At 39.7% G+C, this 26470-nt stretch overlaps 1 protein-coding gene across 3 annotated transcripts in view; it reads left to right on the top strand.

Annotated features, from left to right (window-relative positions):
• The window catches only part of LOC116056269 (protein ENL-like), a 31806-nt gene extending 6585 nt beyond the window's left edge, over window positions 1–25221 (top strand). The window contains exons 3-13 of one of the 3 annotated variants that reach the window (XR_004898781.1): window positions 1480–1562; window positions 3809–3952; window positions 5549–5674; window positions 7522–8169; window positions 8828–8918; window positions 9045–9156; window positions 14172–14271; window positions 14910–14987; window positions 17686–17757; window positions 18566–19244; window positions 19711–25221. Coding sequence is in view for 2 of the 3 variants with exons in the window: in XM_031308439.2 (XP_031164299.1) it covers window positions 1480–1562; window positions 3809–3952; window positions 5549–5674; window positions 7522–8169; window positions 8828–8918; window positions 9045–9156; window positions 14172–14271; window positions 14910–14987; window positions 17686–17757; window positions 18566–18694 (1583 nt within the window). In the remaining variant the exon portion in view is untranslated. Of the gene's footprint in view, window positions 1–1479; window positions 1563–3808; window positions 3953–5548; window positions 5675–7521; window positions 8170–8827; window positions 8919–9044; window positions 9157–14171; window positions 14272–14909; window positions 14988–17685; window positions 17758–18565 lie in introns of all 3 variants that reach the window. The other 2 variants (XM_031308440.2, XM_031308439.2) reach the window with 2 other exon arrangements.
• Window positions 25222–26470: the final 1249 nt, after the last annotated feature.

Below are 26470 nucleotides of genomic sequence, written 5' to 3'. Positions count from 1 at the left end.
TCAAAGAGAGAAGTATCTCTCAGCCCTATCAGACGCTGCTCTCCCCCGCCTGTATCTGCTCCATGGCCGGTGTGTGCGAGTGACAGCCCGGCTAGCGAGCTTGTTAACGTCACTCCCGCATTCGCTTGTAGAGCTTTATAACTCCGAAAAGGCAGATAACCACATGTTCCCGTTAATCTTATTATGGTTATTTATTTGTGTTGTGTTATTTAAACAAACGATTGGGAAAAGAAACACCTCTTGTTAGGGCTGGGCGGTATGGAGAAAATCAAATACAACGATATTTTTGACCAAATACCTTGATATCGATACCGCAACGATATTGTAGTGTTGACTATTGGTGCTTTCACAAAATATTTACACAATGAGATTTTTGATAAGTAATCATCAGTAATGTGGATATAATGACTTTGTGGGTAAAGGCAATTAATAGAACAGTTACAACAGTCTGATAAGTTCAGAAAATGACATCACTTTACTGTAATGCAGCCTTTAAAACCAGTAAAAGACAACCTTATGCCATATTACGATATTACGATATCCAAAATCTAAGACGATATCTAGTCTCATATCACGATATCGATATAATATCGATATATTGCCCAGCTCTACCTCTTGTCCTCGAGTGTCTTGAGAGAGCTCCAGTCAGCTGACAGCGGGGTCTCTGGAGGAGGACAGGCCGGGCGGCTAGCCAGCGACCCCGGCAAGCACTAGCTGGCTGTCGCATCAGCTTGTGGAGCTTCTCAACTACGTCGGAGCTTCTCAACTACGTCGGAGAAAATTTGCAATTCGCCATACATTTTTGTAAAACTGCCCATATTCAAACTCTACACAGTTGATTTCTGGCATAAAAAAGTCTCAGAAGGGAAGTTAGTGATAAAATAGCAGACGGAAATTGTAAACGATTCCAGTTGTTTGCCACAACAGCAAACCACGGTTGTTGTGATTGTTCCGGTGCTTTGTGGGATAGAGTCGGCCAAATAGACTGGTCCGAGGCATACTGGCGATTTTCTCCAAATCAGTACGACATCCGGGTATTTTTGGCATACTGCAGAGTTTGCTTTTGTTTGCATACTAAGGCTACATTTTTGCCAAATCAGTACACACTGCTAGTATAGTATGCAGTTTCGAAAACGGCCTAAGTAATAAATACAGTATGAGACAATCAAACTATCAGCCAAGTTGGAACTCATTTGATGATTAATTATTATGTGTCGCTGTTTTGTGTTCAAATGCCCTTAAGCAAAATGCTGTTGTTCATGACGTTTAATTCATGGTAGTATATAGTTTGAGACTGTCGTTCTCAAATAATGTAATTTTTTAAAAATCTCATTTTGTGAGAGACTTTAAGAAGTATTTTTCTTGGAATTGATTTAGTTAAAAGATTTGTCTACCCCCATTAAGTCATTCTATAGATAAGAGTAATGAGTTAATAGTTAATCTAATTACTGCCATTGACATGTCTTTGTCTGTCTGCAGTATGCAAGGAGCCTCCGTACAAAGTGGAGGAGTCGGGCTACGCAGGCTTCCTCATGCCTATTGAGGTCTACTTCAAGAACAAGGTGAGATCAACTGGACACGGATAGTAAGCTGTGTAGTTGCTGTATAGAAAAGAAATGTAGGCGGGGGGGATTAGAAAGTTTTAGGAAATAAAATTCAATATAGTTTGAAATTTGTAAATTGATTTTTACATGTTGCAGGTGTTGTATTATGGAATCTTCTACAATTAATGTGGCTGTAGTACTTGTGAACTGCACTGAAATATTAACAGACTGAAGGAAGCTAAGCATAGACTGCAAACATTACATGCACACAAAAATCTGGGTTACTGGGAGGTAAAACAGAAAGCTAGCCGTGTTGACCAGGTTAATTCCTTAACTTGATAATCAAAATCGGCTGTTTCTTTTTGCATAATGTTTCAGAAATTGGGTTATTGTCCGAGTCCAAGAATAATCAAATTACATTAAGTGCATGTAGATTGTTTAAGTGCAACACAGTGATGGTTTAAAATCCTCGTTTGACCATTTGTTTTTGTGAATGGCTTCACTTTGGACAGTTGTACTAACACACTCCAGAAGGAGTTATACATGCGCTTAGCCAATCAGAAAGCACGATTGCGTTAGTTCAACTTTTATGAGAGGGACATTTCTCTCTTTAAGTGAGAGAAATTAAATGAGCACACACTATTATACTGGCACCTTTTTAAGTACCCATGAGCCATTGACATGAGTGATGAAAGAAAAAGACCCACTTTACTCGCATTACAAGATAAGGACGATGCTTAAGAGGTATGTGCACACCATTGTCTCCTGCAGCTCTTTATAATATTAAACCTCTGGACTGCACCCAAAATGTTACATCCTCCTCTTATGTGCAATTAAAGGACAATTCCGGCGCAAAACGAACCTAGGGGTTATTAACAGATGTGTACCCACTCTGTCGCTCTCTGGGACATGTTTTCATGCTAATTGAATGTGTTTGTAGCTTGAATGAAGCCATCGCGGACCGCTGATTAGCTTACAACGCTAGTATTCAGGGCACAGGGAAAATAAAAACAAATCGCTATTTATACCACTAAAAATGCACAAAATATCACCAAACTTCAACGGTAGCATAATGAGCATTCCTAAATGTTAACCGAAGCATTAAGAACATTGTAAGTACAGACAGTTTATTGAACGAAGAGCTGCGGGAGCTCCGTGAAAGGGCTACGAGAGAGAGAGAGCTGCTGGTAGTCAATGCCGCAACACAGCCTCGTACTTCGGGGAACTGGTGGTGTACCTGCGGACATTGAGAAGCTATGGACACTGAACAGGAGTGTCTGTGTTGCACGGAGTGGGACCTGTTGCGTCGCGACGCCCAAGAGACGCAGTGTTTTGTACAGTCTGAAGATTTCCCCTCTCTGATAAACATGATGAAACTTTTTTTCCATGTCCCGAAAATAAATTGGAGACAGTGACCCAGACCGGAGGGACCAGATAGATAGTTATCCACTGAGTAAGTACACTAGAGAAGTTATGCAGAGTGCGATTATTTCAGATATATTGAGCAAATTGCTTTTGATTTTAGTTTGCATCGCCAGCTGTAAGTCATGACTGGTTTTCAAGACGGCGGCGGCATGTAAACATGAACGCAAGTGTCTTTTATAATCTATCTTTTCAATAAACAGTCTGTACACTTACAAAGTTCTCAATGCTTCTGTTAACATTTAGGGACCTTCATTATGTTACCGTTGACGTTTGGTGATATTTTGAGCATTTTTAGTGGTATAAATAGCGATTTGTTTTTACTTTCCCTGTGCCCCGAATACCAGCGTTGTAAGCTAATCAGCGGTCTGCGCTAGCGTCTTTCAAGCTACAAACACAATCAATTAGCATGAAAACATGTCCCAGAGAGCGACAGAGTGGGTACACATCTGTTAATTACCCTTGTATACACTTGTACACAATGGTCAAATCTGTCAAGAAGATCAAGTAAATACTTAAAAAGTGAGCAAGCAGAGTGTAAATATCAGCAACCATTAATCCATCTGCATTTACGTCTGCCTTTTCCTCAGCTTTAATTGTCCACTTCTCCACAGCTTCTCTCAGGAATGTAAGTTGATTCTTATCAGTGTGTCGGCTCCGGCTGTGTGTCTGTTTTCTGGACTTCCCGAATGATAGTTCCTTCATTCAGCTTTTATCTTTTTGTTGTGTAATATGTCGATATTGAGAGGTGTAATGCAGAAAGGCAAACACAAATTAAATGGTCTCACACATGCTGTTAGAGGAGGTTTAAATCAGTGTTTTATCCTGTTGTCATCCTTCAGGAGGAGCCAAAAAAGGTGTGTTTCAACTATGACCTATTCCTCAACTTGGAGGGCAACCCACCAGTCAACCACCTGCGCTGTGAGAAACTCACGTTCAACAACCCCACCAAAGAATTCAGGAGAAAGCTGATCAAAGCTGGAGGGGTGAGGCTGCCTGACACACTGGGTGGTTCACTGGACTCATGGCTAAATGAGTGACTAAAATCAATAGCAACTACTACATGACATATTGCATTATTAGTTTTGAAGTGGGAGGAACTGCTGTTTTCTGGAGATGTTTTTTTCCTCAATGCAGGGTATCTGCAGGTCTTGACATTTTTTTTTTTTTTTAAATCATCTAACTTTCCCCCAAAAAGGCCTTAAATGTCTTAAATATTTTCTCTTGCCTGCCATAGATTATGTTAGTTATACAACATTTTTGTATTTGATTGCAGATTGTTAAGAGATGCTGTACACCTATAACTTAACAACTAAAAGTTGGATTGTTGCAACACTCGATTGTGCATGTAGGAGGCTGTTCAATCCTTCCTTGTGGAGTTTTAGTCAGCGTCATCAGACCTGAAGCAAACACGGTCACTGCTGTGAGCTACAGTAGCAACTGTCAATTTTAGCAAAAACCGAAATGAACCCAAATTAATTCATCATTTTTAATTGGTTATGCCATCACGCCATTCTATGTTACTTATTTGTGTTCACGTTAATTAAATTAATTATATCATTAGAAATTACTGTTATATGCTGCTGGGAAGTGCTAAACAATTTGATATGATAATAAATCTAGACCATATTGTCCCTACTGGTTATTAATCATACTTTCATACGTTAGTCTTGAATTTTACTTAGTGAATCGTGCAGAAATCCTGTCAGTGTTACTTCACATAGAAACAAGGGACTACATAATGTAACAATCATATAGGTTTATGTTATGGCCACCAGTTTGAATTATTTTGACTTTGTTTCAAAGAAATCGTTTTTTTTTCCCATAAGTTTGGCATGGCGGATGGCCTAAATACTACAATACCCATGAGCCTGAGCCCCCGTTACTATGTGAGAAGAATACAGTCAGAGCGGTAGCAAATTAAAACACTTTGTTGTTGAATTTGTGGACAAAAGTCATTGCCACAACTGAATTCATCCAAAAATTTCCCAGAATCTGATGGTAAAGATGTAAGCTGCAGTCAGTTTTCTTAACACACTTAAAAGTTCTTGCACATCAGAAAGTCTTAGTGACGGGTGTAGTTGTTCATCTTTTGTACTGATGATTCAAGCCTTAGACATGCTCCAACTGTGAGTCACATAACATTTGTCTTTGGGGAAAAAATAACTCTATACAAAGCCTGGTTCTGTCTTCAGTCAAAGTAAATATAGATAGACCCTGGACACTATTTGAGAATTTACAGTGTATATCATACCTGCAAACTAGTCGCTTTTCGGCGAAAATTGCCGTTTTGAATGGGAAAATGTCATCCACGTGAATCGTGTATATCCGAAGAGTTTTTATTTTTGGGGTGTTTACCCTTAATACAGCACTGGTGCCTTAACGACCGTTCTCTACCGGACCGAATAGCAACGCGGATTTCGGTGCCTTATTTAGGTGCCACTTAAATGCCTACGCTTCTCTCTGATGCTCCGAAAAAATGATGTGTCACAGTTTTCAGCTCTTCTGAGTTTGCAGGTATGGTTTATACAACGCATAAGATCTACACAAAAGCTCCATAACTCTTGTCTCTTTAATTTCAGGTATTGGTAGTTCCAGAGGGGGCTGAAGCTGTGTCGAGGCCCAGTCCAGACTACCCGATGCTCCCCACCATCCCTCTCTCTGCCTTCTCAGATCCCAAGAAGACCAAGACCTCTCATCTGTCAAAGGTTGGTTAAATTGCCAACTAGAAAATGCCATTTTAGTTATCTCACTAGCACTGTCAGCTTGCTCATTCATTTGGAGTATTTAACCAGAAAGTGTCACAACTATTGATCATTCCAGTCAGTTTTTTTGAAGGATATGGGGACAAATGAAATAAACATAGTGCAAAATCATTGAATCGGTCTTGAGAACAGTCTGACCCAGGCTTTTAATCATAGCCATCTGTTTTTGAGCATCTGTATGCAGAATTACTCAGCCAGCTTATCTGCCAGTAGACAGGACATATCGGGAGAAAACACAAAACTGATCCTGTTACATTTTCCATTGTTGCCATTGTTTTGGTTTCAACCTTTCACAGACCAGTACAGTGGTAAGGCCTTCATGTTTGACTAAATAAAATGGCATTGGTTTCTCATTTATAGCTTTGCATAGGTCTTCTCTTTAAGTGTGTTGTTCTGCACGTTCCTCCTAATGTTTTTCTTGACACAATCGGTGACCTACTTAAACAGGCTGATGTCAAACACCTATATATCCTGTAAACTAAATTTCCTCCTCATTTTGTAGAAATACATTTTCTGAGCAATATTACTGTGGCTGTGTGCTGAGAACCGGCTTGGACTTGGTTTCATCCAGCTGTGCCCATCTGCTGATTATTAAAAGAGTCAATGAGAGCCACCTCTGAAGACTCACACATAACCACTCTCTCCAATGCTCCAGTCTGTATTGAGTCTATCATAATAAAGGCTCTTATGTACATATCAAGTTTTAAAACCTGCAAAAATGTTTGCTGATAAGTGGATGAGCAGTGTGTAAATAGCATCCTCCACTTGTATCACTGTGCCAGAGAGTTCTGATGAAATCCACTTCTGTGGATACAACTTTCAGTAAATGCTTACTTTGTCTGCTGCACTCAAAGTATTCTAAATTAAAATGTTCTCATTTACTGCCCTTCAAAGTAATAGTGTAATATAATGTAACTCAAGCAATACAACCATTGAGATGGCCTGTTTGCTCAGGATTGTCAGTTTAGATTGGCAGCTGACAGCAGCAGCAGTGTGTAAATACTCTCGCACAGTAGTGCAGAGAGAAGTATAGTATCTTTATTTAACTTGTGTGAAGTGGTATTTGGCGAACTAACTATTTGTCTACCGTTTGTGGCCACGCAAGTAGCACGGCTTCAGGGATGGCAAAGTCTGTAAGTCGGTCCACCACTTTGGATCCAGACTGAAATATCTTAACAACTATTGGATGGATTCCCATGACATTTGGTACAAACATTCACGATCCCCAGAGGATTAATCCTACTGACTTTGGTGATCCCCTGACTTTGCCTCTAGTGCCACCATGAGGTTGACATTTAGCTGGTTTATGACCAAATACCAGCAAAACTGAAGATGTTCTAATCAGCCTCAGCTTACTTTGTGTTTAGTGCTAATTAGCTAATGTTAGCATGCTAACCCGCTAAGCTATGATGGTGAACATAATAAACATTATACCCTCTAAACATCAGCATGTTAGCATGCTTATTTTAGCATTTAGCTCAAATCACCGCTGTGCCCAAGTCCAGTCTCACATAGCCGCTAGCGTGGCTGTAGACTTTTAGTCTTGTTATTGCATAGAGAGAAGTTGTTTTTTAGACTAATTACTGAGAGAATTAATATTTTGCCGGAAGTTCACACTGACCAAAGTGCTTAGTTTGACATCTCCTTCACAGTAAATAATGTGATCGTTACAGACTAGACTGGCCAGACCTTAACAAGGTCTTTGTGCTTCTGTTTCCTTTAATAAGGCTTTCGGCTGAGTGCTCTAAGAGTAGATTGTGGGTGACAGTGCTTTTGTTTTCTTTTTCCAGGAGCCCAGCAAAGAGGGAAGTGGTGGCAGCAGCAAAGGACCCAAACCGCACAAACTGACCAAGGAGCACCGTGAACGGCCCCGAAAAGACTCTGAGAGCAAAGCCACGTCGAAAGGAGACAACGACCGAGACGGAAGCAGCAAGAGTGGCCGCGATCCTTCCTCTTCCTCATCTTCAAAAAAGCCGTCAGAGATCAAAGTGAAAGATGAAGTTAAAGTTCTACCCAAGGCTGCCTTCAAGGAGCCTAAACTCACCCTGAAGGAGTCAAAGATGGAGGGCATGTCCCCTAAAGGAGGGGGGGCTGGTAGCGGCGGGGGTGGTGGGGGAGGAGGCGGGGGAGGGCCCGCAGAGCCCAAAGCCCCGGGGAAACGGCCCTCTACTGTCGAGTCTCCCAAACCCAGCGCAAAGAAGCAGAAGAAGGCCAGCTCAGAGGGGCCGAAGGGGCCGACCGCCGTTGCCTTCACAGGAACTTCTCCTCGTGTCTCCTCCTCCTCTGCAGCCAGCCAGCCGTACGCAGAGAAGAAACCTCCCAAAGAAAAAGGTCGCTGGGCCAAAGGCAAAAATGACACGCAGGAGCTGAAGGAGCCCAAAAAACCTCCAGAGTCGGAAGAGTCGAATTCAGAGGATGAAGCATCGTCGAAGTCAGAGGTATGTCAGCTTCACAGGAGCCACATTTTTTAAGGTGAAAATTAATAAAAGGATTTTATGTCATGCTTTTCAGCAAATGTCATAATTATGATCATTAATTATATTTCATATTAAGGGCTGCAACTAAAGACAATTATGACTTTATATGCCGATTATTTTCTCATTTAATCGATTATTTGTCAGAAAATAGGGAAAATACCTAACATTTCTTTAAGCCCAGTGTAACGTGACATCACATAAAACTACGAAAAGCAACAAACCCTTACAAATAAGAAACTTAAACAATGCAATATATTTTGGCTGCGATTATCAAAAATTAAATTAAAGTCTCCATCTATTGATTATTAATCAGTTAATCAATTTATCATTTCAGCTCTAATTACATGCTGTACTTGCTAATTTGTATTTTTATCCATTTGTTACACAACTTAATTTGTAGATGGACATGAACGTACTTTTAGATTGGTCCTTTTAACTTCAAAGCTTTGATTTTGAATATCCATGTTTCCCAAAAATCAAGTCAGGAAATAACAGCACAATAATCACCTCCTGCATTGATCCTGAACTCAAGACTTATCAGCCCATTTCTCTTTTTTTGTCCCATCAACTTTCTGTCCGTTTCTTTCCTCCTCGTCATTATCTCCTTCTCCTCTTACAGCAGTCTGCCCCTTCCAGTCCTTCCAATTCCAGTTCGAGCTCTGACTCCAGTTCAGATTCCGACTTTGAGCCGGGACAGAAACAAGGGCAAGGTAGAGAGTCCATTCACCTTGTTTCATCACAGAGATGATTCATTAATTAGTGTTTCAGGTTTTCTGGAGGTAAAGGGTTGAGGTGAGTTGTATAATCGTTTGTGGGACTCTGTCCTCCTCTCCCAGGCCCTCTACGATCCATGGTGGAGGAGATCCAGTCAGAAGAGTCAGATGATGACGACAGCAGCTCAGAGGAGGAGACGCCCATCAAGACCAACCCCCCCAACCGTGACTCTCGGTCAGTCTCCCTATTTGGTCATCAGTCAGAAACAGATTGGTCCTAGATTGCACTGTAACACAAATTCAAACTTGCTCCTGCTAAAACACACATTTACCTCAAACTCATTAAGCATGTTGCACTCTTTTCCCTGCCCGCGACAGGGTCCACACTCTCCTCTTCTACTCTTTTGAGTTTTTTTGATGAATAGAAGTGCCAGTGGTATGGTCAAATCTTGTTTATTGTTTTGCTGCATGAGTGTGGCAAACAAGTTTGCGACGTATCTCTTGCAAAGCTTTCATTCAAATTTAGTGCAAATTTTAACCTAATTTCAAGAAAATATGCAAATTATTGCGCTTTTCCATCCACCACTGTTATGCAAATATTAGGAGTTGAGAGCATCGAGATAAACAACTGGTGGCACATATTATCCAGTCGCTTGCCATTAAACTATTGCAGAAGAAGAGGGCGCAACAAGATGATGTATTTGAAAAAGCGCAGCTTAAACCTTGAACAAATGAAAACAATGGTAAAAACATTATGAAAATATGACATTTATGTATCTTTCATGTATTTCTTTGACAGTGTTGGGCAAGTTACTTCCAAAATGTAATGCATTATAGATTACTAGTTACTGTCATTTGAAAGTAATTAGTTATATTACAATATTACTGTCTTTACTCTACTTTTGCGTTACTTTTGAGTCACTTTCACCAAAATAACAGCGGAAGTAGGCTTTGACATGGCAGGTAGCTTGTGAATTTCCCCACGGAATCACTAAAGTCTCATCTTTATCCACTTTAATACATCATAGTTTATTCATAATATTTTGTATTATTAATCTGAATCTGCAAAGTAACGAAAGCTATAAAATAAATAGTGAAGTAAAATGTACAATAGGCCTAGTTGACTTTGAATTGTGGTGGAGTAGAAGTATAAAATTAAGGCAAGGCAAGGCAGCTTTATTTGTATAGCACATTTCAGCAACAGGGCAATTCAAAGTGCTTTACATGAAAACAGATTAAAAAATTTAAAACAGATAAAATACAAGAATAAAAGTTACAGTGCAGTATAAGAAATGAAACATTAAAGAGCAATTAAAACAGTTAAATATATAAAAGCAGATAAAATAGGAATTTCTCTTTTATATGCTTATATAGATTGTCATACAGTGTCAACAATGCAACTTCAGTATAAGAAATGAAGTTATTTAAAGAAAGGCAACATCAAATAGATAGGTCTTCAGCCTTGATTTAAAAGAACTGAGAGTTGCAGCAGACCTGCAGTTTTCTGGGAGTTTGTTCCAGATATGTGGAGCATAAAAACTAAATGCTGCTCCCCACCGTTTAGTTCTGACTCTGGGGACAACAATCAGACCTGTCCCAGACGACCTGAGAGGTCTGGGTGGTTCATAGTGTACTAGCAGATCAGAAATGTATTTTGGCCCTAAACCGTTTAGTGATTTATAAACCAGCAAAAGTATTTTGAAATCAATTCTTTGAGGCACTGGAAGCCAGTGTAGAGACTTCAGTACTGGAGTGATGTGATCCACTTTCTTGGTCTTAGTGAGGACTCGAGCAGCAGCGTTCTGAACCAGCTGCAGCTGTCTGATTGAGACCTGTAAAGACTCCGTTACAGTAGTCTAGTCTACTGAAGATAAAAGCATGGACAAGTTTTTCCAAGTCTTGCTGAGACATAAGTCCTTTAACCCTTGATATATTTTTAAGGTGGTAATAGGCTGACTTTGTAATTGTCTTAATGTGGCTGTTAAAATTCAGGTCTGAGTCCATGACTACACCAAGATTTCTGGCTTTGTCTGTTGTTGTTAACATTATCGTTTGAAGCTGAGTGCTGACTTTTAATCGTTCCTCTTTTGCTCCAAAAACAACCACCTCAGTTTTTTCTTCATTTAATTTAAGAAAGTACTGGCACATCCAGTCGTTAATTTGTTCAATGCACTTAGTCAGTTGTTGTATTGGACTATAGTCCCCTGGCGATAAGGTTATATAAATTTGTGTGTCATCCGCAACTATGGTAACTTATTTTGTTGTTTTCCATAATTTGAGCCAGTGGAAGCATGTAGATGTTAAACAGGAGAGGCCCCAGAACTGAGCCTTGGGGAACTCCGCACGTCATATTTGTATGCTCAGATGTATAATTCCCTATAGACACAAAGTAGTCCCTATTCTTTAAATAAGACTCAAACCACTTTAGTACTGAGCCAGAAATGCCAACCCAGTTTTCCAATCGGTCTAGTAATATGTCATGGTCGACCGTATCAAATGTAGCACTGAGATCAAGTAATACCAAGACTGAAATTTTGCCACTATCTGTGTTTAAGTGGATGTCATTAAAGCAGCCATATTATGCTCATTTTCAGGTTCATAATTGTATTTTAAGGTTGTACCAGAATAGGTTTACATGGTTTAATTTTTCTTCTTCTTCTTCTGTACTATCTTTGATTGCACTGCACATGCCCAGTAGCTCAGATGTAGATCATGTCAGCTAGCTAGCTCCATAGATAGTAAAAGAAAGGCTGTTTCTACAACTTCAGTCAGTTACAAGGCAGGATTAGCTGGGAGACTTCTAAATGAGGGCGCACATGTAAGTAGTTCTTTTGTAGATTATGGTGAACTTGTGTGTGTTGTAGCAGTGCTTTGCTACTGAGAACGAGGTAGCATGCTAGCGTAGCATGCTAGCGTTAGCATTAGCATGCTAACGCTACAAGCTAATGGTTGCGGTTAGCCTGCTCGTTTTGGCTTGTGACGTCACAAGCCGTGCCGATTTTGAACAGCTCACCCAGAGACTGAAAGCAGGACACATTCAGAAACCGTATCTCACTCTAAACAGCATGGATGGATTTTTTTCAAAGTTTGTATGTGTGTGGAAGCACCAGAGACACAACATAACACCCCAAATCCCAGAAAAAGTGATTTTTTTTCACAATATGGGCACTTTAAAGACTTTAACAAGAGCTGTCTCAGTGCTGTGGTGTGGTCGAAAACCCGACTGGAAGGCATCAAAACTGTTGTTTAGTGACAAGAAAAGGTTCAGTTGTTGAGAAACCGTTTTTTCAATGATTTTACTTAAAAATGGAAGGTTTGATATCGGCCTATAGTTGCTCATTAGTGACGTGTCTAGATTGTTCTTTTTTAAGAGTGGCTTAATGACTGCAGTTTTCAGGGCCTGTGGGAAGATACCTGAGATAAATTATTAATCAAAATACCCTAAGTACTTAAAAGTACCTTACAATTGTATTGAAGTACGCCATAGTTACTTTCCACCGCTGATACAATGTAATGATATTACGTGTAGCAAGACTAAACATTAATTCCAGACATGTTTATATCTGTCAGCTGCTCGGACACACGGCTGTCAGCGCTGACGTACCGTTACATGTTGGGACACAGATGTTGTCCGTACCGTCTCTAGTTCTGGCTTTGACCACGGGAACAGTGACGGGACAGCTCACTTCAACTCAGCGAAATAACTCCCAAAAAAATAATTGTCATGTTGCAAATGTATCCGTCTCTGTGGTCATCTCAGGCATCAACTCCAGCAACAGGAAATGACGCTCAGACTTTTTTTTTTTTTTTTTCTGTGCTAAAATGTTTCGCGGTGTTGGTGAATTCTTAAAAAAACAAAACGCAACTAAATGTCGGGTTAAAATGCGTTGTGACTCGTGTTACCGAGACTGTAACTGCATCAATATTACTACATATATTAAATATAGTGATATATTAAAATTGATTAGTAATGCGTTACAGCAAAAAGGAATACATTACTGTAATTGTGTTACTTTTGTAACGCGTTACTCCCATCACTGTTCTTTGAGAAGGGTTACAGTCTCATCGCTCCACACATCTGATGTTTTTGTCTGCTGCCATTTTTCGTCACTTCAGTGGACGTTTATGGCCGGTTACACACTGGATGCGTTGCGCGAGCGTGGCGTTTCTGTTGCGTCTCAGAAGCGTGGCGGCTGCGTGGATTTTTCTGTGTCCTACACACCAGAAGTGTGTCTGACGCAGCGCTGCAAAATGTGTTACAGAATATTTTGTTCTGTATGACAGGTGGAATATTTGAAAATCTTTTCTCTGAAATTTTTTGTTACATTTATATCTACATTGATGTCAAAACCTAGAGACTTTCAAACATCAAGATGTCATTTATTAATATGCATTTGTGTCTAAATGACATATAAACATATTTTCCTATTCTATTTTGCCTGGAAATGCTTCCAACGCGCTCGCGTCTCGCGTGAAAAATAGGCGTCGGTTCTATTTCTAGCAGGCACGCGTCTCGGGCACGGCTCGAACCGCGCGTGAGACGCATGTAAGCTCTAACCTGTTAACATGGGAGCTGAAATATAAACGGACACGCCACGCGGCTGACACGCTCGCGCGACGCATCCAGTGTGTAACCGGCCTTAGTCACAGTAGCTTCACAACACCATCATTTATTCGAAGTCTGTTTCCACTGCACTTTATTGCATTAGCTTTTGAGTCACTATTGACCCACTTTTCCACCAACTTTTTTGCGATGTTTTGAATTTTCATCCAATTTTCTGCATTTCCATTCAGGTTTTCTATACGTGCAAATTGTACATAAATACAGGTAGATGGAACTTTCTGCTTGCATCTGTATTTTTTTTCTGTTTACAGTAAATCGTCGAACTACAATTCAACAGTTTTTTTTATCACAACCTGACATGCCTCAAAATTGGTATCGTACAGACTGAAACAGATTTTATTAGACGGATCTCGCACAGGGTGACGTGCAGTAAACTTCTAAGGTGATAAGGTGCCTTTAACTTTACCCACCTCACCAGTTTTTTGTCTCTTCTTAATATTGTTTACTCTTGTTGTCTCCTTCACCAAATGATAACCAGCTCCATATTAGCAGCAAATCATTTTAATACACGCGCACCCAATTACAATGCTAAGCAGCGTGACAATGTGTTCTGTCTGTTAGTGTGTTAGTGTGTGTGTGTGTGTGTGTGAGATTGACCTCTGACCTTGCCCTGTCCCCCATGTCAGACTAAGCCTGGAAAGCGAGAGTGACAGCAGTGACGGCTCGCACAGCCCCAGTCGAGACCCCGCCCCGCCCCCGCAGAAACACAGCTCCTCCAATAACAAAGTGAGTCACACAAACCTCATTTTACTGCCTGCTTTCATTGATGTATTGAAAGGGACGGAAATAGTTGACTAGAAAATAAACACTAAAACCAAACATGGATTTTTATGGTTGTAGACTACTGTTTACTGATTCTGGTCTTATTTGTGCATAACAATATTAATGCGTTACTTAGTTTTTTTTCTCCATCCAGTATTCTTCAGTGTTTAGCTGTCAACATTATCCTTGGCCAACAGGAATTTTCCTAAAGCATTACATTGTGTATGTTTGTGGTTTTGTAATTAAAATAGACTTAAGAAATGTATTTAGTGTGTTTTGATAAATCCCATGTATGAGTAAAACTATCAAACCAATATTAAAAAGGCATTCGTTTAGACAGAGACAACTTATTTTGAAATTCAGTACATGCTGTATTTTTAATGTCTTGGTTCCTACCCAACATAAAATAGCCTAAAGACATTCCACAAAGACATGGGAACCACAGGGTTTGAGGACTGCGCCAGGCTTCCACTTCCACTGTCTTCAGTGTCCCAGATAGTTTTATGGTCTCATATCACTGCCTCTGTCTCTCTTCTTTGTATCCTCTCTCTTTCTCTAATTTCTCTCCTCCTTTCCCTCTGTCTTGCTCTCCTTTTCTGCAGGTTTCAGGCAGAAAGAGTCCAGATTCCTCATTTCGCTCAGAGAAGGTGTTGAAGAAGGGATACGACAAGGTAGGAAGGGTAAATCAAACTTTTTTTATGCTTTAACACACAAATATACACATGCAATATTTTGTCCACATTTAATAAGTGCATTAATGAATTGAAGATGGAGTAATGGACCGTTTATTGATCAAGATGTGCAGACAGACTGGCCTATGAACCTTAAAAATAAATCTTTTTTTCTTCTTTGTAACAAGTTGATTCATGAAGTGGTGAAATGAAACTGGTAAACTGATCTTACTCCTTCACATTAGAAGATGTGCTCAAATTAATGGATTTTGTTGAGACGTTAGGAAAAAGGTTGAATCCCACACTGCTTAAATTCAAAGGACACTTTAAGTGAGCAAAAAGAAACCATATGTTTTGGTGTCAAACACCACCCTACAACATTGAATAAATACACCATTAACACCCCTTGTTTGTAACCGTAGTTATTTCTAGATTCACTACTTTGCAGAAAAATGCAAAAACCATAAAGACGGAAGCAAGATCCTCATTTCTTTTACCTGTGGTGTCAGAACCAACATGCTTCCAAACTTGACTTCTCAGATGGTTTGGTGTCCTGATATGAAGGTAAATATGGTGCAAAAAGGGAGAGCTTGTAGAATACAATGTGAGAACTTGCAGAACAAAAAATCTGAACTTGTATGTTAAAATTTGCACTTGTAAAAATTTAATTTGCACTTGTAAAAATTATTCACACACGTGATCTGAATTTGAAGTCATACAAAGAAAAAAAACATGAGAGCTTGTAAAAAAAATCTGAACTTGTAAGTTGAAATTTGCACTTGTAGAAAATGTTCTCACACCTGTATTCTGAATGTGAAGTTACAGAAAAAATATTCACAAATGTGTAGATTGATATTTACATGAACACAATGACAGCTGCAAACTTATAATGCAACATTTACTCGTATACTTTTTTTTTTACTCTGGTTCATTTTCCATCACAACCACAACTCAGTGATTACAACCTCTCGAATCTGTCACTGCAACTTCACATATGTGCTCTCTCGCATCACAAAGTGGCCAATCTGCGCACCTCGACTTTCACAACACTCTTGACGATACATTTGGTGCAAAACTAATTTGTACCTGTGGACTTAGGCTGTGGAGCTCTGAGCTAACAGAACGGGAAAAGTCTTCTTATATACAGTCTATGGGAAAATCAGGGTTTCTATCGCCAGATGAGGGACAACTCTGTCTGGCTTATTTATGTAGCATGGAAACTTGGTGGAATAGCATGCTAGCGTTAGCTAGCTAACTAGCAGCCAGCCCGCTTCTAAATAAATACCTTTTAATTATCTAAACACTTTTAACAGTCAAACTAAAACACTGGCGATGAGCTCCACGGCCTGCAGCCGCAGACGGACTGTCATCAGTGGGGATCGACCAGCGTAGCAACACTGCTTTTGCCAGAAAGCTTCGCTGCCGACCTCAACCTGCAGTCGGAAACAATAATTTCTGCAGAATTCATTGCTGCCGAAAATTGCATCTAGGTAGCAAGGAAATGCTACTACAGAGTCTGATAAAACATTGATGTCTCTAAACCTTCTAAAATCCTAATCATTATTGATGAACATGACAAAGAGATTTACTGTTGCCTAGTTTTTAAACAGTACTTTGCCTTATAAAATCATTATTTTCCCTAGTGGATGCAATTCTCGGCAGGGATGCGAAACTTGGCACCTGTTACCCACTGATGACAGTCCGTCTGCGGCTGCAGGCCGTGGAGCTCACCGCCAGTGTTTTAGTTTGACTGTTAAAAATGTTTAGACAATTAAAAGGTATTTATTTAGAAGCGGGCTGGCTGCTAGTTAGCTAACGCTAGCATGCTATTCCACCAAGTTTCCATGCTACATAAATAAGCCGGACAGAGTTGTCCCTCATCTGGCGATAGAAACCCTGATTTTCCCATAGACTGTATATAAGAAGACTTTTCCCGTTCTGTTAGCTCAGAGCTCCACAGCCTAAGTCCACAGGTACAAATTAGTTTTGCACCAAATGTATCGTCAAGAGTGTTGTGAAAGTCGAGGTGCGCAAATTCGCCACTTTGTGATGCGAGAGAGCACATATGTGAAGTTGCAGTGACAGATTCGAGAGGTTGTAATCACTGAGTTGTGGTTGTGATGGAAAATGAACCAGAGTAAAAAAAAAAAGTATAAGAGTAAATGTTGCATTATAAGGTTGCAGCTGTCATTGTGTTCATGTAAATATCAATCTACACATTTGTGAATATTTCTTCTGTAACTTCACATTCAGAATACAGGTGTGTGAACATTTTCTACAAGTGCAAATTTCAACTTACAAGTTCAGATTTTTTTTACAAGCTCTCATGTTTTTTTTCTTTGTATGACTTCAAATTCAGAACACGTGTGTGAATATTTTATTTTTACAAGTGCAAATTTTATTTTTACAAGTGCAAATTAAATTTTTACAAGTGCAAATTTTATTTTTGTTCTGCAAGTTCTCACATTGTATTCTACAAGCTCTCCCTTTTTGCACCATATTTACCTTCATATCCTGATTCTCTGGTCAGCAAAGCCTCGCTAGTTTCCTCCATTTTGCAATAACAAAGAGAACAATGCTCTAATTAGAGGCATGCAATGGATCAGACGGATCATTTTTTCCACGTTCATACAGAAGTTTAAAATAATACAAATAAAATATAACAGCCCTAATACTGATCAGATTTACTTTCCTCTGTAAACTGCAGGCCTACACAGAAGAACTGGTGGACCTCCATCGCAGACTGATGGCTTTAAGGGAGCGTAACGTCTTACAGCAGGTGTGTGTTCACTTGATACTGTCTAACAATGAAATATGGCATGATGTTTATCAAAATGAATAAGTATAGTACGGGAAAATGTATTGGTACCATTTAATCAATGTGATATGAATAATATAAACTAAAGCAACCTGGAGAACTTGATGCATACATGGAAAAACCCATGACTTGCATTTTTGCAAAGCGGTGAACCCAAAAGGTCGTTTTACATATTGAGTTTCTCCATGAATAATGTGATCTGAAATAAATATATTTTATTTAACATATTTTCTCTTGCCTACCGTTAAGTAATAATGTTAGTAATATTAGGCAGTAATGTCCAATTGCAGGATGCTGGGAGGCGTCATACTTTGATAAACCAAAAGTGGAATGGTTGCGACAGTGGATTGTGCTGTTCAGTTCGTCTTTTTGTTTCAGTCAGCACCATCAGACCTGTAGCAAACACTGTCATTACTGATAGCTACAGTAGCTAGGAGGCTCATCCTCTCACAATGGGCAAGTGTCGATTTTAGCATGAACTTAAATCAATCTATCATTTTTAATTGGTTATTCCATCTATACATTTTATGTCACTTATCTATGTCCAGGTCGTATTAAATAGGTTGGATTCAATAGATTACATTAACTAGATTATATCATTAGGAAATATTGTTATATACTACTGGGAAGTACTGAAAAAGTTGAAAACTGTAACTTGGTGAGCGATGTAAACATCTTTTTTGTATATTGAGTTATTTTCAGGAATAATGTAATCTGAAGAACAAAAATGATGATGGTATGTGATGATACTTGATCACTCCTCTGTCAGATTGTGAACCTGATCGAGGAGACGGGCCACTTCAACGTGACCAACACCACCTTTGACTTTGACCTCTTTTCATTGGACGAGTCCACCGTCCGCAAACTACAGAGCTACTTGGAGGCGACGGCCACGTGACAGGAAGTGGAAACCGGCGTGGGGAAACCGGCCTGTGGATGGCGGCGGCGGAGGTAGACTCGCCACCATGTCTCCTCTTTTTAAGGAGGGGACAATCAGCCACATCATGTCACTGCCGTTTCACAGGCCCGACTGAACCATCGAACAACTACCACACAAACAGAAACACACGAACAAACACAAGCACACATGAAGACACACCACGCTCACGTGACTCTGGGAGGAAACTGAAGGAGGTGGTGGAGGAGTTGTGGAAGGGAGGGTGGAGGAGGAGCAGAGTGGCTGAACTTTGTCTACAGTCAGAATTTTCACTACACATCTCTTTTTTTGAGTCCGTGCAGAGCTGTGGTATGCACCCCACACCCCCTCCTTCATCCTCCTGCACTCCCGCCTTTGCAAACCCAATACTTCCCCTCCTCTTCCTCCCCCTTCACACGCACACTCCTTACTCGGCAGAACACTTCAGTCCCCTTCCCCCTGCTGTCAGCTGGAGCTCATTTCTCTCCAAACATACTCTTTGAGGTGTGTGTGTGTGTGTGTGTGTGTGTGTGTGCGCCGACTTCTCTTTGTTCTTGAAGCTCTAGCACAAACAGCCGGTTTTCCTCCTTCATACACACAGTAAACAAATACAGATTCAGGTAATAATTGACTTTAACCTCCCCTATTCAGCATTTTTAAGCAGAATATAAATGTTGAATCAATGGTTTATAACACACTATAATGTAGTCGTAAACTAATCTAAGTAAGTGTACTATAACTAATCCTACGTGGAAGTTGGCGTATAAACTGATAATGAATGACATAGTAAAATACAAACATGACAATTACTGTACCTTTATAAACACTTTAAAAATGTCAATAAATGTACTTATATCCCCATTACAGTGTGTTATACATCTTTACAAGACTTATAAATGCTACATAGGGATGAGGGTTAAAGTAAAGTGGTACCCAGATTCATGCACACGTTTGTCTCCCAGGTCCTTACACTTAACACTGTATATGAAGACACTGAGGTGTGTGTGTGTGTGTGTGTGTGTGTGTGTGTGTGTGTGTGTGTGGATGAGATTTCTTTGTCATCTGAACATTTAAAAACATGTTCTGTTGAGTTTCCCCTCTACTTCCTCGCACTGAAAGCTGAGCCTTGACCTCCTACCAACAGCCCCACCCCCCTTTTTTCCCACTAAAGCCCCCTCACTCCATCCTTCCTCTCCTCTGTATTCTCATATTGGCGTGCATGAAAGGGCTCGACTGGTCGCGGCCAGAGCAGTGGAGGATCACTCTTGAATTGCCTTCTAAGTGCTGGGTAGGGTACAGTTGGGAGGGGGGGGGGTTAAAAAAGCCGTGAAAAAGTAGCCATACTTGTCTCCCAGAATCCAAAAATAAGAAGAAAAAAATAATAGGGGCCACGCTTTTTTACATTTTATTTTTCTACAAGTGCATTTTGTGTATTTATTCCCAGACTGCGGTTAAGATAACCTGTGAGCTATGAATGTATATCGCTTTTACTTTTCTACGGCTAGCGACCCACTCTAGTGCCTTTTTCTGCGACCGCAGTGTGAGGGGGGGGTGTGCGCTCTGTTAGCCATGGTCACACAGATTGAACCCCCCCAAATACCCCCCTTGGAGAAACAAGTGTTAATAGGGATGCCTGAATATCCAGTATTGTCTTAATGGCTTCCATATCTGCTTCTCCTTTTCCAGTGTCTTTGTAGGCTGTCATTTTAACAGTGACATTTCTGTTAAGCCCTCTAGAAATTTTAAGACCACTATTTCTCCCTGATGGTGGTCATGTTTTTATGTTCTTGCTTTCTGAGTTCAGGTTCAGTGTTTTAAAGAGGAAGCGTTGTGTAACTATGTGGTAGTTACTCACAGTAATTAGCTCTAGTAACAGTTGCTTCAGCTGTGACGTGTTTTGTGAGACGGTTGTCGTTGAATAGGGTCGGGGTTCCCTCTTCAAGCGATTTGAAGTATTTGAACTAAAGAAGGAGCGTTTAATACCAAGTTACCAGGCACTTGAAGAGCGTCAACAAAAAGGGCATGTAGGCAGAAAATAAGCTAAAGAAACCCTTCCTTGTGTTTTCTTTCCCTAAATAATCGCATAATATTTAAATGTAACTCTCAGGGGTCTGCATTATGAAGCAAGATCAGTGGGTTAGACTGATACCTTAAACCCAGGCAGACCAGTCTCAACAAAGCTGGCTCACTTTAACTAGTTTAGATCACTGAACTGGTGCAGCTTAAGAGAAGTTTCACTTTAGAGGATTACATCAAAACCTGTCAACGATTGGTAATAATGAGCACAAAGCAACATGTTCACACGCCGGCTTTACATGCTAACTATATCAGACATTTAAGATACGTTTGTAGCACAACTCACTCTTTTTATGTTTGAGCCTTTATTAGTGGTGACAGGAAATCGGGGGAAAGAAGAGAGGAGGCATGACATGCAACAAAGGTCCCCCATCAGACTCAAACCGCCAACGTTGCGGTTCATCGTCAGCGTCTTAAGCCCAGCAGTTTCCCACAGTGCTTCTAGCATGTTGCACAAAGCAAGTTGGCCATAGTTCTCAATTTTGAATGACACTTACAGTCACATTTAATTGAACTGAAATTCTTTAATTGGCACAGAGTTGTCTATTTTGCATTAATGATCTATTGCTGCAGCTCAGAAGAACATGCAGGGAGTAGACACACAGTGACGATGATCATAAATAAAAAGAAATAACTACTAATATCATCTTCATTAAACATTTAAATAATATTCACACACACTGATAATTGGCCAATAGTACATTTTATACACGTTGAGTTTATCATTTTTAAGATCGGGATACTTTGGAGTGCATGATCAGACTTATGTTGTAGCCACTTTCCAAAGGAAATAAAGGTAGACTGTTTAAACCCATGGTTATGTTATCTTTAAGAGCAAGCCAGTGTGAAGCAGTATGGTTGCTATTGTTACATGCAGTTTAATTAACATTGTGCACTAATTTAAAACAATTTAACTAAAATTAAAGTGACAGGAACTACGTTTCCGGTGTCTAGAAGTATGACCTTGTTCAAACAGACACCTGCCAGCCATTTAGAGGTCTCTCTTATTTTCTGTGGCCATGGAATAATGAGCAAACCTTTTTATGTACACATTTACTCTCCAGCTTTTTGCAGCTGGAACGGTGCTACTTTTTCATTCGTTTGATGATCGAGAAACATAGAAGCAGAAATGTCAATCAATTCTCTCTCACTCCAAAACATGTTGATAATGGAGTCACTGTACAATTTAATGAAGCCCATATCACAAAGCCCACTATTAGCTATAGTCTATGCACTGATCCGACTTTTTCAGTCCCGATACCTGGGAGTACCGATCCCATACCAGTGTTTAATTAGTATGCTGTATATGCCTCACTGTGTGGAAGTGACTGGGATCATTCTTTTATGTGTAAGGCAAAACATCAGGCTTGACTCAAACATTGCCCTCCTAACTTTGTAAAACAAAATGTAACAAATAAATATAAATTTACTAAATTTGTATTTATTATTAAAATAATAAATTGTGCAACGGCAACTTGGTAATACAATCTTAAAAATAAACCGGAATTACAGTTCAAGTGTAAACCTTTTAAACACAGAACTTAAAGAACTTAAACAGGTATGGATATAGTATAAACAGAATTGAATAGAATAGATCGGCCCTATTGTCACTGATATCAGATCCAGCTATTTGAGAGTTTGATTGGACCGGTGAATCCCTATAGCCTATTACTTTTGGTATTTGATTATTGCATTTGAGCATTATTGTTTACTTTTTATGTTATATATGTAAATATTGTTACATTCACTCTGTTGCCTACCTTGATCTTTTTAACTCATTACTTTTTGCTGCTGCTCTGACATAATTTCCCCAGAGAGATCCACAGTTTTATAATAATAATTAATAATTAATTAATTAAAAAATAATTTCTTGTTACACCTCTTCAATGTAAAGAAACTCCTACCCACTTTGGTAAATTGTGGGTTAACAGAGCCAGGAGCTAGCTTTGTGGGACCGGTTTCCAGGATCACTAGTGTTAGGTGTTGTGAAGCCAGAAAACCCCAAAGAAAGTCAGAATGAGGTGAACTTGCTTCTTGATTCAGGCCCCTGGTGTGTTAGTTCCTGTGGCCCCTCTAGGCTTCACACACACACACACACACACACACACACATACACCAGCCCACTGTGGTGCAGACCTTCAATGAGTAATTCCCTCCCTCCCCTCCTCCTCTGTTTTCTTTCTGTGTTTTTATTCTGACGCTTTTGATAGCTTTAATACTTCTCTCTCTCTTTCTGTTGCCTGCTCGGCTCAGCGACATGTACACACTCCCTCTGCCCTTGCTGTAAACGCCGTCTTAGCACGGAAAATGTGTCTCAAAAAGAGAAAAAACCCTGGATTCCTGCCGCCTTATGTGCCCTGCAGTAACCCCCCCTCCTGCCCTCACTTCTTCCCCCGTCCCACACGCATTTTCTCTAGGTGTGCCTCTGTCAACAGAACTTCAGGCCGTGATTACTGAGAATGAACTTTGCAACTTGTGTGAGTGACGTTTGTGCATCTGCGAGTGTGTTTGTCAGCGATAGGAGAGATTTTAAAAACCAACCTTCCTGTTCTCTGTGCATCGATGTGGGAACTTTTAAGTCCTAGTTCATGAACTCTGACCTTTGACCAGGCACTCATTCAGTCCCTTGTAGTGGTTGAGAAGGGGAGGTTACATAGGGACTCGAGAGAAGCCCCACTGTCTACCCACAGTCAATGTTTTATTTATGGACCTCTGCACTTTTGGCTGTGATGACTTCAGTACTTAAGTAGTTACCTGAACTGTATTTTTAAGGATTTTATACAATATTTACATGCAATACGATATGAATTGATTTTTTTTTTTTCTTTGCCAGCCATTTTCTTTTTGTTTGTTTCTTATTTAATTGTCTCTATTTTGGCATGATTTGTCACTATTATTCACATACAAAATGCCTGTTGAATCTATTTTAGGCGTAAACAGTTATGGGGGATGTTCCCTGGATGTTTTTGTGTGTTATGATTCTGATGACAGCTGAACACCAAGAAGCAGGTGTTGGAAAATGTTTGCTGAATGAGCTAAACTTTATCGCCCTCTGCTTCCAGTAGGAATAACTGGACCAGAAGGAGGACAAGGGTAGTCCAACACTTTGGTTCAGGGAACTAAACTGTTGAGCTATGAATGTTTATTTTCTGTGTCATGTCCAGTTGTGATTTGAGTGTTTATTTCTACTCATTCATAGAAGTCTTTACTTAAAACAAAAACGCTCACCTAATTTCATTATGTTATGATAACTTGAGCCTGAAGAAACGCATCATAGGAAACAATCGAGTTGTGAAGTGGGTTGGAGCTGTTTTGAGCGCCCTTGGTACCGGAAGTAAAAGTGCCATTCTTTTTTTCCCCAACAGACAGTGCTGTGTTACTCCCAGTTGGAGCACTTCTGCGGCTTTGATCAACATGAAACTCCTGGTTCAATCATTAAGTCCAAATGATTGAATAACTGTGGTTAGTTTACGACTCCCAAGGAGCTTTGCTGCAAAAAACATTCAATCACAGAGCTTACATTTTATGGATGCTAAACTGATTTTACAATCTGCACCTTAAATCGGTTCCCCTTTTAAAAATGTTGTGCCACTTTTGGATGAATTCTGCCAATACGGCACCGAATTTTGTTAACAACTGCACCGATACACCGTTTAAAATTCACTGATATGTGCCGGTAACTGGCTATTTCTTCATGGCAACGACCGCTGAGTCTCATGGGTATTGTAGTATTGAGAGCCGCACGCCAAGCCAAAACGACAAATACGTTGAAATAATTGCAATTTGTGATCTGAAAGTAAACAGAAAGTAAAATCGTTACATTATCCAGAAGAGTCTGTGAATATTAATGAAAGAAAAAAGTAAATTTGGGAATAAAAGAATGGAGAGAAACACTTCCGGTCCCTCTCGCTTTACAACTCTGCAGGTCTGTGGGAGTGGAGCATTTCAGCTGAGACTATATTATATATATTACTTGTATAATACAGCAAAGGTAGACTATCTACTGTGTGGATCTTTAGAGGATGAGGAAAAGGCAAAAATATAAAGCAAATGGTTGCAAATATGTGGAGGGGGGGTGGGAGTGGGCATGTGCAGACGGGATGTTTCCTGTGTCAGTGGTCGTTATATTGTGTCTGTGACAAGGGGACAGGGTTGCCTGTATTTATAAAGGTTTGATTTTTTTTTTTTTTTTTACGGGGGTAAAAGTGGGGGGAAGGGTGGAGTCCGAAACATGTTCCATATATGTGGTCCAAGCAGAACAAATGAACTGGATGTGCTGAACAATTTGGTATTTTTTTGAAAATAAAAACTTGGCATTACAATGCCACCATGTGGCCATATGATGCAAGTTGTTAACAAGGACAAAACATGTTATTTTAATGTTATTTTTTATTTTGAAATCATATTATTAATAAAGTCAATAAATACTGTTGTCCCTTCGTGTGTCCAATCATCATTGACCGCTGGGTGACCCGGTCATGTCTGTGTGTGCAGGGTTCATGTAAAGTTCATGCGATGGTCAATGCAGTGTGCGGGGTTAAAAGGACACGCAGCGGGCTGGGCAATAATGCTCATGATGCATTGACCATCTATCGAGGAAATACCATTATAGGGGGGGACGTTTATTGGCAAAGGCTGATCAATAAATTGTACTCTGTGACACAGCTCTGCATTGAGAAAAACTAGTGCAAATTTTTACTGAGTTATCTGTCTCTGGGTGGAATGGACCCTTGTGGGCAGTGTCACAAATTAATTATCAAGACTTATGTATGGCAGTACTGGGTATTTATATGATCTTTCTTTTATGTCGTAATGAAGTTTTCTTAGGTATTTAAATTGCAGGATAAACCAAACGCACATTCCTGCCTTGTTATTTTTTCTATAAACAGTTTCTCAATTGACTTTCCAGAAGATGTACGATATTGCAGTTGAAGCTAAAACATTTACTTGATTGACTAATCAATTAATGATCGGAACATAATCCACTACAATTTTGATAAAGTTATTGTTTCAAAGAAAAGAAAAAATGCCATAAATGCACTGGTTACAGCTCCTCAAATGTGAATATTTGCTGGTTTTACTTTGGTTTGGATTGCTGTTCAGACAAAACAAGCAATTTAAGTTTTTCTTTGGGTTGTGGGAAAATGCTCATATTTTTCCACAACCCAAAGTAATCCTAAAGTAGCTTGTCTCAATTTTCTGACATTTTATAGGCAATATAATCAATTGATTAAAATGAATCACCAGATGAATTGATCATGAAAATAATTCTTTAATTGCAATACAGCTTTACATTCACAGTGATAAAGGATGTTATCCATTTGACCCACTTCTAGTTTCATGGCAGCATATCCTTACATTTCTGACATCTTTTTTTTTTTTTTTAACCATTTTGGTGAAATCTTGAGTGATTACCCTGAAATTAGAACAAATAACAAATGGGTACAAATCAACTGAGAAATGTTTCTGAATTCTCACTTTGTTGTTAATTACCTAGTGACTGCAGCAGACAATATATACTTACTTAGTTACTGTAGGCTCAACAGGCCGAACACACCTGCCTCTAATGAAGCATTAACAGCAGACATTTGACTTGTAGCAGGAGAAGCACAGGTGTTACTAATTCCATTAATGATGACTCCAGTCCATGAAGTACAGCCAAAATGTCTTCTGTGAAAAAGA

This window comes from Sander lucioperca, chromosome 11, assembly GCF_008315115.2.
Source record: "Sander lucioperca isolate FBNREF2018 chromosome 11, SLUC_FBN_1.2, whole genome shotgun sequence".
Taxonomy (NCBI): domain Eukaryota; kingdom Metazoa; phylum Chordata; class Actinopteri; order Perciformes; family Percidae; genus Sander; species Sander lucioperca.
The sequence above is the reverse complement of the archived record's forward strand: the minus strand, read 5'-3'. Positions and strand labels throughout refer to the sequence as shown.